The sequence below is a fragment of the Solanum tuberosum genome, unplaced genomic scaffold (genome assembly GCF_000226075.1).
Source record: "Solanum tuberosum cultivar DM 1-3 516 R44 unplaced genomic scaffold, SolTub_3.0 scf00159, whole genome shotgun sequence".
NCBI classification, from domain to species: Eukaryota; Viridiplantae; Streptophyta; class Magnoliopsida; order Solanales; family Solanaceae; genus Solanum; species Solanum tuberosum.
The window spans coordinates 361,487-373,346 of NW_006239089.1; the positions used below are offsets into that span (position 1 = coordinate 361,487).

At 33.4% G+C, this 11,860-nt stretch overlaps 1 protein-coding gene and 1 pseudogene across 2 annotated transcripts; both read right to left on the bottom strand.

The window, feature by feature from the left end:
* Nucleotides 1-471: 471 nt before the first annotated feature.
* Nucleotides 472-4,007, bottom strand: LOC102584965 (protein DETOXIFICATION 35-like). Of its 2 annotated transcripts, none has more exons than XM_006353839.2 (7): nt 3,425-4,007; nt 2,430-3,055; nt 1,998-2,054; nt 1,680-1,918; nt 1,473-1,591; nt 1,187-1,273; nt 472-891 (listed from the first exon to the last, which is right to left on the bottom strand). In XM_006353839.2, exons 1-7 carry the CDS (start codon nt 3,704-3,706, stop codon nt 796-798), a joined length of 1,506 nt encoding a protein of 501 aa, XP_006353901.1. In that variant the 5' UTR covers nt 3,707-4,007; the 3' UTR covers nt 472-795. The 2 variants fall into 2 exon arrangements, with proteins under 2 accessions (XP_006353901.1, XP_015167030.1); XM_015311544.1 differs by having other exon boundaries at nt 3,448-3,636.
* A 4,493-nt stretch (nt 4,008-8,500) lies between these two features.
* On the bottom strand, nt 8,501-11,464 carry LOC102585285 (protein DETOXIFICATION 35-like; annotated as a pseudogene).
* Nucleotides 11,465-11,860: the final 396 nt, after the last annotated feature.

Sequence of the window (11,860 nt, forward strand, 5' to 3'; positions counted from 1 at the left end):
TCGCTCGCCACTCTCACTTTATACAAACAAAAACGTATACATTGCGTTTGTGTTTGTATAAAGCGAGAGGAAATTGTATATACAAATACAAATGCATATATTTTTGTTCTATACACTTATGATTATACAAATACGATCTTTCCCTGCCCAGTTTTCTTTTGTCTTTCTCTCTTTCTGGCTTTATACAAACACATATTATACAATTGATTCTTTTTGTATATGTATACCGAAACAGATTATACAATTGCTTCTTTTGTATATATGTATAGCGAAATAGCCATAGCTTCTTCTTATGTTTGCTATGGAGCGCAATTATGCAAACTATAGCTATAACATACAAATGTGATTTTTGTGTTTGCTATATGTTAAAGTTGTTCTAAAAAAACACATTCAAAATAAAACATGCAATGCATATTAAGAAAATATAATAATAGAAATACAATTGAAACAAATAAATCTTTATACTGATTATGTGGTAATTAATAGTTGAAAATATTCACTTGAAAAATGGAGTTTGCGAATCCAAAAGTGTTAAAAGTTTGGGTCCATCCATGTGTGAAACATAAACGAGCCTCACACAGCTAGCGTTAGTGTAAGGCAGGAGAAAGAGCAAAACAAACAAACATCTTAGCCTAATGTTCTAAATTGCAGCTACATTCCTATTAAAACTAACATCCCCCACTCACAAGTCACAATGTTAGAGTATATACTAGCCTGGTCTAGTTGTCATTAACTGATTAACAAAAACAAAGATAAAGGCCCTTCATCCTCTGATGTCACTGCAAAATCTCACTTTTATGGTAAGGCTTTCGTAGGCTCTGGAATAAGAGTTTCCTCAGCTTCAAAGTCTTGACCTCCCCACTTGCGTAGGCGCTCTGCCGATTGCTCAACCTGCATTTCATTTTCTTATTATTACACATGACTTAATCATACCGAAACGCAAGGTTCAATAAAAATCTGCAACAATAGTGTAACTAGTATTGCTTCATCTGCAACTTTTTCAAAGAGGAGGAGAAAAAGAAATTTCACCCTTTGTGCAGTGACTTTCAAACAAAATTCTTACGTCGTCTATAGGATAATCATTTTACAGAGGACGTGCAGCTAATACCAACCAAGAACGAAGTACACATTATCAAGCATGATTTTTTTTGGAGTTTAGTTGGATAAAATCAACTGTTTCACTTACCTCTTTATTCCAATCAATTCTATAGAGTACAAATGAGAGTAGCAGTGTCTGCAAAGCAAGTCCTGCGATCATTCCTGCCCATAGTCCCTGCAAGATAAATTCATAATTGGGATAAATTAAATTTCAATCATAATTTTTTAGGTTCAAAAAGGTTACGAGATGCTAAAACAAGGTGTTTCCTACTCATCACCAGTAGTTTCCTATAAAAAGATGCTTATAAATGCCCAGTGAGACTAAAATTTGATGTACTTATCATATGTAACTTTCGGAATGAGAGTTTATTTACCACGACTCCATAGTCAGCCACATAACCAAGCATATATCCTAGAGGAATACCAAAAACATAGTAAGATCCTAAATTTATATAAGCCACTAAACCTTGCCATCCACCTCCTATAGCAACACCTGTAAAACAATATTTGCCACAATAAGAACTACAAAGACGAACACACTTCTAACCATAGAAACAGTGAAGTTGGAATAAAAGCAATACCTGATATTACAGGCTGAACACTGTTAAGAAGCATGGTTATTCCAAGAAGCCAAGCAAGGTCTGCAACGGCTTGTTGCAAATCCTTGCTGTTTGTGAAAAAAATAGCCAGATGATTTCTTACTGCCAGAACAAATATCATGCAGAGTATCCCAATGAGGAGTGATTGAAACACTGTGATATATACACTATATTTGGTAGCCCTGGGATGTCCTAGCCCAAGCTCATTGGAGACTCGAACACTGAGACAGAGACAATGCATTAAAACAAACCCCAAAATAAATGTAGTACATTTTTTTACAAGCTTTTACACAAAATTACCTTATGGCAGCATTGATTCCAATGAATAACATCTCTTCCCATCCATCAACATTCATACTGAAAGACGAAAAAAAGAGAATAAAAAGATTGATGCACGTTTGATAAAAGGAGCTCACGACACTTTCATCTTATTGAAAGCTATACACTAAACCACAAAACTTGCACAGGACAGTTAACTTAGAATTCTGTGCTCTAAATAATGTCTGTTGATAAAAGTTGTAGCTTCACTGTCAGTGAGCGTTAAAATTTATTTGAATGGGCTTAAGCATTGAGCGGTTAAGTCGATATACATATGCAAAAATGAACTTTTACCCATGTGCCTAAGTCTTGTTAGACAGAGTTCTCGGCACATTGGTTAAACAGGTGAGCTGCACGCAAGTTGGCTTTACACTGCCGTTATAAAACAAAAGAGAAAAAAGACACAAAACTCACCAAATAGAGAGGGATCCAACAGCAATAACTGCATCCTTGAGATGTCCAGTGAGTATAATAATACTCATCATGTACCACATTTCAAGACATAACATGACAGCTGAAGCAACTGAGAGTCTAACAAATGCCCAAATCTCATTTAATGCCGACAAAGACCATCCCGTCCATCCATCCTTACACCAAACAACCACGTAAACAAATTGAGCTATTGCGTCCGCCCAGCCTGTAATATTAAATGCTAACGCTGCCCCATCTGTACCCAAATTGAATACATATATGAACAGCCATAGCAGAAGAGCATGGAGTAAAAGATCCACAAAACCAATCCAAGCCACCACACCAACTTTACTTTGGGCTTGCAAAAACTTTGAAGTGGGAATAGTGACCGCCAGTGAATACAACTCGGGGATTGACAACAGGGCAAATTTCCCAGCAAGAACAGCCATTTCATGTTCTTGGCCTAAAAGCTTAAGTAATGGAGTTGCAAAAATATAAATTGGCAACAGAAGGAATGTACTAAACAATAGAATAAGCATCGACCGCTGTGTGTAAATCCCAAGCATATGTATTTGCCCAGCACCAAATGCCTGTCCACACAGTGTCTCCAGAGCACTCCCCATGCCCAACTACACAAATTTTACAACAAATTCCCAAATAAGAAACTAAAATTACAAATAATCAGTAGCAAAAGGAAAAACAGAGAAAACGGTCCATGAAGCGGAAAGAGGAGGGGTAAATTTCTCAAATGGCAATTCAAGTTGAATAAATTATGGAGCAAAGTGACTTTACTTTGTTTGTATTACACACTCATTCAATTATGCGCTATATCTTAGAAAATCATTATTGCCGGATCATGCACTAAAATTCACCGGAAATTGTTGTCAGCATTTTAAATTCTACTCTAATTTATATTCCATGTTCGGCCCAAATAAAATCAACAACGAAGGTTAGAAATAGGCATTTGGATCGAGCAGATATAATATGAGAATACGAACCATGAAGCCGAAAGAGAAAGTACCAATAACGTTTTGAGCAACAGAAATAGCAGAGAGCTCAACAGCACCAAGATGACCACAAAAAGCAACGGTAATGGAGTAGGTCCCGTATTGGCAAAGGACATTGAAAGCAATTGGGCCTCCAATCTCCCATAGCTTCACTGTCTCGATCCAGAGTACAGCCCACCATTCTTTCAGGCCTTTAACCGGTCGGTAATCACCGTCGGGCCCAATGAGCTGGTGGTGGTCGCCGGAGAAGTCATGCAGAAATGGCGTTTCCATTACTCCGACGTTACAATTCTCCGCGTTTTGCTTGTATTATATGTCATATTCTGAAAATGGTAAAGAGAGAGAAGCATTAAAGTGTAGAATGTACCAAAGATGGAAGTTAATAGTACAAAAAAGGCAACGAAAATATGCCAAAATACAATTTATTTTATAAATAATCGGCGGCGAAAAATGCTCCGCGCCTTCTTTACTTTGGTTTGGTTGTTTTGAAGTAGTGGTCCCTTTTTTCCACATATGATGGTTTTCAAGTCCGTTCGAATTGACTTATTTTAACTGTTTTATAATTGAAATAACTTTTGAAATGAAATGTTTTTATATAATTACAAGTAAATTTAAAAATAAAAAGAAAGTAAAAATAAAAATATGATAAAGCATTTATATGTGTTTTAAATAGTTTTTTAGTTCTAATTGAATGAAATTCACCAAAGTTCAAGTTTTTCAAATACAAATAAAGAAGTCAGAATCTAACAAAGATTAGATAGAAATAAAATCCAGTACCATAGAATGTTGAAGAGAGAAGGAAGAATTCAATTGCCAATAAGTTAACGAGAGAAATGATATTTAAATAATGGACAATCAAGGCTATTTAAGTTTTGACCTCCCCACCTGCGTAGGCGCTAACCCGATTGCTCAACCTGCATTTACATACTATTGTATGTAATGAATTTGATAAAAAACAATAAATTTGGTGAATATAAATGGTAAATTAAGAATTGATTTGAAAAAGAATGAATTTTAGTGAGAATAATCGTTATATGAGTTATAAATGGTTTAAAAAAGTAATGATATGAATTATAAATTTTATTTACATATATATTAAATAAATGGCTAGTAAATATATATAAATTAAATGTCGCCTTTTTTTTTTTACAAAATATATACTTGTGGGCCAATTTTTGTATTTGAAAAATCTCAAATTATGATTTTTTGAGAATTTGAGATATCATGAGATGACGTCAACATGAAATATCATGTCCAAATGCTGATTTCATCTCATGATATGAAATCACATGACCAAACACCTCCTTAGTATTTTTACACATACCCAAAGTTGCTTCCCAAGGAAAATATTTGATAGAAATTTGAACATTTAATTTAGGGAAAAGGGTCAAAATTATCCCTCAATTTTGTTTTATTGGTTGACTTTTCCCTTGCCGTTAAAAGCAAGTTATTTTTACCCCTGCCGTTAATAAACTTAACAAATATACCCCTCCTTGGACGAAAACCCCTAAATCAATTGAAATTATCCAATTTCTTTTTTAACCAAAACCCAACCCATTAAACTAAACAAAACCCATTTCCAATCTTCTTCATCTCAGTGTTCTTCCCCTTCTTCTCAGTGTTCTTGGCTAAGTACCCTATAAGAACACTCACAATCTTTATCATAGCTAACACATAAATCCTACATTGTCTAACAAAATCAATGGAAAAGACCTGATATTTATCATTCAACCAGCGAACAATTCGGAGATAATGTACGCAAATCGGTTATTTGTGCACTTACCACGCGTGGACCCCTCCTCTCCCACCCCACCACAAAGAACATTCGTCATCCAACCCAACAAGACGCATCGTCTTTGTTCTTTTCTTTTTTCTCTTTTGGTATTGGTGTACAGAAGAGCGTAGAAAATTCCCAAGAGGATTTTCTAATTGAGAAAAAAAGAATTTGACTCCATAGAGATCGACGTTTTACGTGAGTTCTTGGAAAGAACTGGAATAGTTTTTATTTTTAAAAAGCCACTCTGTTTTGGGAAGAATTGGAATACATGTATTATCAAATGACTGACAACTCTTGGCTGTTGGACATTACATCTTACAACTGCTAATGAGCTGTTGTCTCAGGCTTTGTGTGCACATAAAATGTCTGAGTTATGGATTTATGTTTCTTTTGTTTTGGCAGATTTATTTCTTTATATTGGGACTTGAAATTCCCACATATATTTGACACAAAAGAATCAATCTTAGAAAAGAAAAAAACGCATTGCCATTAATGTAACAACCATGAACAACTTCTACAATATGTATATATATATATATAAGTTGCCATCCACCGTACACTGAGAAGAAGGGGAAAGAACACTGAGATGAAGAAGATTGGAAATAGGTTAATTTGTTATGGGTTTTGTTTAGTTTAGTGGGTTGGGGTATGGTTCGGGTTAAAAAAGAAATTGGATAATTTCAATTAAAATCGGGTAATTTCAATTGATTTGGGGGTTTCCGTCCAAGGAGAGGTATATTTGTTAAGTTTATTGACGGCAGAGATAAAAATAACTTGCTTTTAACAGTAAGGATAAAGTCAACCAATAAAATGAAGTTAAGGGGTAATTTTGATCCTTTTCCCTTTAATTTATTATTCATTATTATTGTTTATTCAATTATTGACGATAGACAAACATTTATCGTTTCTCATTTAATACTTTAGTTTATTCTTTGCGTATATTTCATGTTTATTATATTTTTATCTCCTCCTCAATTGAAAACACGAATTCAGTCGGAACTCATTGTTTCAACGGTGTCTTCATGACACTTGGTTAGTGTTTCAGAATTGAAAGAAAAACTCAATTTATATTTTAGAGTTACCAAAAATGCAAATTTAGAGTTGTTTTTCTTTAGATAATTGCTGTCTCAGTCCTTCACACATTTTTATCTTTTGGTTGTAAATATACACTTTGAAATTAGGCCTAAACCTCTTATCATAATGTATTAAAAGAAGAAGAAAATAAAAGAAGATAAAGAGTAGCTTTCTATAATAAGTAAGATAATATAGGAGCAACAAAGGTACGAATTGACATCATATTTAAATGTAATGTAACAGACACAAAGAGATAACAAAGAAAGGAGAAAGAGCGCAACAACAAACATCTTAGCCTACCGTTCTAAATCGCAGCTATGTTACTATTAAAACTAACAGTGCCCCAACTCACGATGTTAAGAGGATCTTTTAGCCTGATCACCTACAAAATCCGTTAATCTTTTTTATCCGTATTTACCCGTGTACAACTCATAATTTCACCTTTTTGGCCTAGTTGTCATCCACCGTGGCATCTGACATGGATTTAGGCTCCACATCATCCACAACATGTAGATCCGAAAATTTAAATGGTGGGAGAGGCACAAGTATGACTTGTTATGTGAGGGATTATTTTTGAATAAAAAAATGTGTAGGTCCCACCTTTCTATTCAATATTGTTGTTTCTCTCTCCTGTCTTATTTAATTTTATGAATAAAAAATTATGTGGGCCCTATTCTTTTATTTTAGAGTACATTGTTATTTCTCTTTCCGGTACATTTTACTTCACGTCCGTTTACTTGTCCATTTCTTTTCTTTTCTCCCTTTTCAAAAAGTTCTTCTTTAATTCTTCTTTCCTATAATATTTCAGATCAATTTTCACTTATTAATTTTATTTATTCAATTTTTTTTATATCATTCGTATATTTATCTTTTTTCATATTTGATAATTAACAAGTATATCATTTTTAAATTTTTTAAATTACATAAAAATATGAGAAGAAAAAATGGCGGAGAAAATTAAAAAATGAAGAATAAAACCTTCATCTACAAAATAAAAGTCTAGATAGTAATTCGACTAAACTATTAATATCCATCATTAGGCACATGTATATAAGCATGATTGATCAATTTTTCACTTTATCAAATTGAATTATTTCATCAATTTTTATATTAATAAACCGTACCAAATTAATAAAAATAGGTTTTTCATTCTTCTTTATTTTTTTTTAGCTTGATTTGAAACATTTTACAATAAAATGAATTTTATTTTTATGAAATAAAATTATTAAAATGAATTTTATTTTGTACAATTATTATTTATTTAATATAACTCATTGTAAACAGTTATATAAAAAACTATCAACCATAATGCCACAAATAGGGAAAATATATTATATATATTTTTTCTTGTATTTTCGAATATATTTTTTTAAAAATAATCAACGTGATAATTATCAAATGGAGAACATATATAAATATATAAATGATATAAGAAAAATTGAATAAATATATTCACCATTGAAAAAACTGATTAAAAAATTACACAAAGAATTAGAAAAATAAAAAGGTGAAACGAAAGAAATGGCAAAAGGAGGGGTGAGAACTGAGAAGTAAAGGTAGGAGAAAAATACATGGGTCCAATCACATCATTAGGCACATGTATATAAGCATGATTGATCAATTTTTCACTTTATCAAATTGAATTATTTCATCAATTTTTATATTAATAAACCGTTAACGTTTCAGAATTGAAACAAAAGCTCAATTTAGATTTTAGAGTTTCCAAAAATACAAATTTAGAGTTGTTTATCTTTAGATATAAGAGTGGCTTAATTGTTGTCTCAGTCCTTCACATAATTTTATGTTTTGGTTGTAAATACACTTTGAAATCATGCCTAAACTTCTTCTCATAATGTGTTAAGAAGAAGAAAAATAAATAAATAAGAGTAGCTTTCTGCAATAGGAAAGAAAATAGAAGCAACAAAGGTGTGAATTGACATCATATTTAAATGTAATGTAACAAACACAAAGAGATAACAAAGAAAGGAGTAAGAGCACAACAACAAACACCTTAGCCTACCGTTCTAAATCGCAGCTACATTACTATTAAAACTAACAGGGTCCCCAACACACGATGTTAAGAGTATCTTTTCACCTGATCACCTACAAAATCCGTTAACCTTTTTGATCCATATTTTACCCATGTACAACTCATAATTTCCCCTTTTTGGCCTAGCTGTCATCCACCGTGGCATCTGACATGGATATAGGCTCCGCCATAATTTTTTTCTGTAGATCCTATCCAAAAATCATTAACTGGTTAACAAAAACAAAGATGAAGACTCTTCATCCTTTGATGTCACCACAAAATGTTAGTCTTATGGTAAATCCTTCGTAGGCTCTGAAATAAGAGTTTTCTCAGATTCAAAGTCTTGACCTCCCCACTTGCGTAGGCGCTCTGCAGACTGCTCAACCTGCATTTCATTTTCTTATTATTACACATGACTAAATCATACCGAATCAGAAGGTTCAACAAAAATCTGTAACAAACTATGAATTTAACTAGTATTGCTTCATCTGTAATTTTCAAAGAAAGAGGAACAGAAAATTTAATTGTACAAAAATCACCAAATGTTTCACTTACCTCTTTATTCCAATCGATTCTATAGAGTACAAATGAGAGTAGCAGTGTCTGCAAAGCAAGTCCTGCTATCATTCCTCCCCATAGACCCTGCAAGACAAAATTAAAAAGTATGAGATACTAAAAGGAAGAGTTTCCTACTCCATAAAAGATGCAGAGTGAAATTAAAAAGTGAGTTTACTTACCACGACTCCAAAGTTAGCGACATAACCAAGCGTATATCCTAGAGGAATACCAAAAACATAGTAAGATCCCAAATTGATATAAGCCACTAAACCTTGCCATCCACCTCCAATAGCAACACCTGCAAAACAATATTTGCTACAATAAGGACTACAAAGGCGAGGACACTTATAAACATAGAAACAGTAAAAATGGAATAAAAGCAACACCTGATATTACAGGCTGAACACTGTTAAGAACCATAGTTATTCCGAGAAGCCAAGCAAGGTCAGCAACGGCTCGTTGCAAATCCTTGCTGTTTGTGTAAAGAATGGCCAGATGATTTCTTACTGCTAGTACTGATATCATGCAGAATATCCCAATGAGGAGTGATTGAAACACTGCAATATATACACTATATTTGGTAGCCCTGGGACGCCCTAACCCAAGCTCATTTGAGACTCGTACGCTGAGAAAGCAATGATGCATTAAAACAAACTCAAAAACAAATGGAGTACATTTTTCTACAAGAATTTAGACTGAATTACCTAATGGCAGCATTGATTCCAATGAACAACATTGCTTCCCATCCATCAATATTCATGCTGAAAGACAAAAAGGTTTGATTGATACATGTTTGATTAAGGAGCTCATGACATTTCATCTCATCAAAAGCTATGCACAAAACCACAAACTTTGTACATGACAATTTAATTGACAAATTCAATCAATTACACAATTCAGCTTAGAAATCAGTACTTGAAGTAAACTAAATCTTGATAAAGTTGTAGTTTCATTGACAGTAAATGATTTTTAACGGGGCTTAAGTTAAGCATTGTCCAGCTAATTATCCTGTCCTAAAATTGTTAATTACACATGAAAAAGAAAAATGATAAGAATTTTGTCATCTCGCTAAGTCTTGTTAGACAGAGCTCTTGGTACATGTGCCAATGAGAGACAACAGGTTCTACGTTCTGGTGAAATAGGTGAGTTGCATGCAAGTTGGCTGGACACTACCATTATAGAAGAAAAGAAAAAAGAAATGACACAAAACTCACCAAATAGAGAGGGATCCAACAGCAATAACTGCATCCTTGAGTTGTCCGGTGAGGACAATAATACTCGTCATGTACCAGATTTCAAGGCATAACATAACAGCTGAGGCAACCGAGAGTCTAACAAATGCCCAAATCTCATTCAATGCTGACAAAGACCATCCCGTCCATCCATCCTTACACCAAACTACCACGTACACAAATTGAGCTATTGCATTGGCCCAACCTGTAATATTAAAGACTAACGCAGCCCCATTTTATACCCAAGTTGAATACATATAAGAACAACCGTAGCAGAAGTGTATGGATTAAAAGAACCCACAAAACCCAATTACCAAGCCCAGCACACCAACTTTACTCTGTGCTTGAAGAAATTTTGAGGTGGGAATAGCGACCGCCAGTGAAAACAACTGAGGGATTGAAAACAGGGCAAAATTCCCAGCAAGAACAGCCATATCATGTTCTTGGCCTAAAAGATTAAGTAGTGGAGTGGCAAAAATATAAATTGGCAACAAAAACAATGTACTAAACAATAGAATAACCATCGACCGTTGTGTGTAAATCCCAAGCATATGTATTTGCCCAGCACCAAATGCCTGTCCACACAGTGTCTCCAGAGCACTCCCCATGCCCAACTACACAAATTTTACAACAAATACCCAAATAAGAAACATAAGACTATTCCACTTTTTGCGGAATTTTTTTTCACTTTATTTGAATTATGGCAATATGAAAATTTCAAATATAACATGAAGTTGTATTTGGAATTTGAAAAACACCCTAATATTATTTGCAAAAATTATAACCAAACATAATTCCCTCAAAAATTCCAAATAAAGTGAAAAAATATTAAAATGATAGTATGCAGTAGCTCGTATATTACCTTTAATATTTTGGATATTACTATTTTAGAGCATATTTGAAATAGTACATCCAAATTCTAAATATTCAGTGCAACAAACACAATTCCAACTTAAAAAATACCAAATAAAGTTTTAAAAAAATACTATTCGTTTTTTCAGTACTAAAAACTCCCATTAAATAGGAGCAACAGAGAGAACACAAACCATGAAGCCGAAAGAGAAAGTCCCAATGACATTTTGAGCAACAGAAACAGCAGAGAGCTCAACAGCACCAAGATGACCACAAAAAGCAACTGTAATAGAGTAGATCCCATATTGGCAAAGAATATTGAAAGCAATTAGACCTCCAATCTCCCATAACTTCACTGTCTCGATCCAAAATACAGCCCACCATTCTTTCAGTCCATTAACGGGTCGATAGTCACCGTCAAGTCCAATGAGCTGCTGCTGATTGTTGGCGCCGGAGAGCAATGGCGCTTCCATTTACTATTGGTAGTATGCTTTTTTGATAAATAAACCAACAGTTCTCCGGTTTTGCAACCACATATATTATACTAGATATGGCACGAGCCCAATATATGTTACTGTTCTATTTTAATTTATGTGGTACATATGAACTTTGAAGTTAATCAAATTTTTAGTATGTTTTTATATATTTTAAGTTGCTAATTATTTTTATTTAGAGTATGTTTTACGTAAATATATTATAAATCACAATAAATAACAAGTTATTTTTTAAAAAAACTTATAAAAAATTCATTGGCTTTTGAAATTTCATTTGTATCCCATAAATCAGGACAAAGCGAGTAATATATATGAAAATTACATAAAACGTACTATAACTCACAATAATTAGCAACTTAAAATATCTATATATCTATATTTCTCCAATTTATGCGGTATAGATGAAATTTT

What these genes read in the sequence shown, in the direction of transcription:
- LOC102584965 (XM_006353839.2), bottom strand. Translation starts at nt 3,706, where the DNA reads ATGGAAACGCCATTTCTGCATGACTTCTCCGGCGACCACCACCAGCTC. An exon ending in GGAATCAATGCTGCCATAAG is followed by an intron (nt 1,919 to 1,997) that starts GTAATTTTGTGT and finishes TCTCTGTCTCAG; the next exon opens with TGTTCGAGTCTCCAATGAGC. An exon ending in GAATTGATTGGAATAAAGAG is followed by an intron (nt 892 to 1,186) that starts GTAAGTGAAACA and finishes AATGAAATGCAG; the next exon opens with GTTGAGCAATCGGCAGAGCG.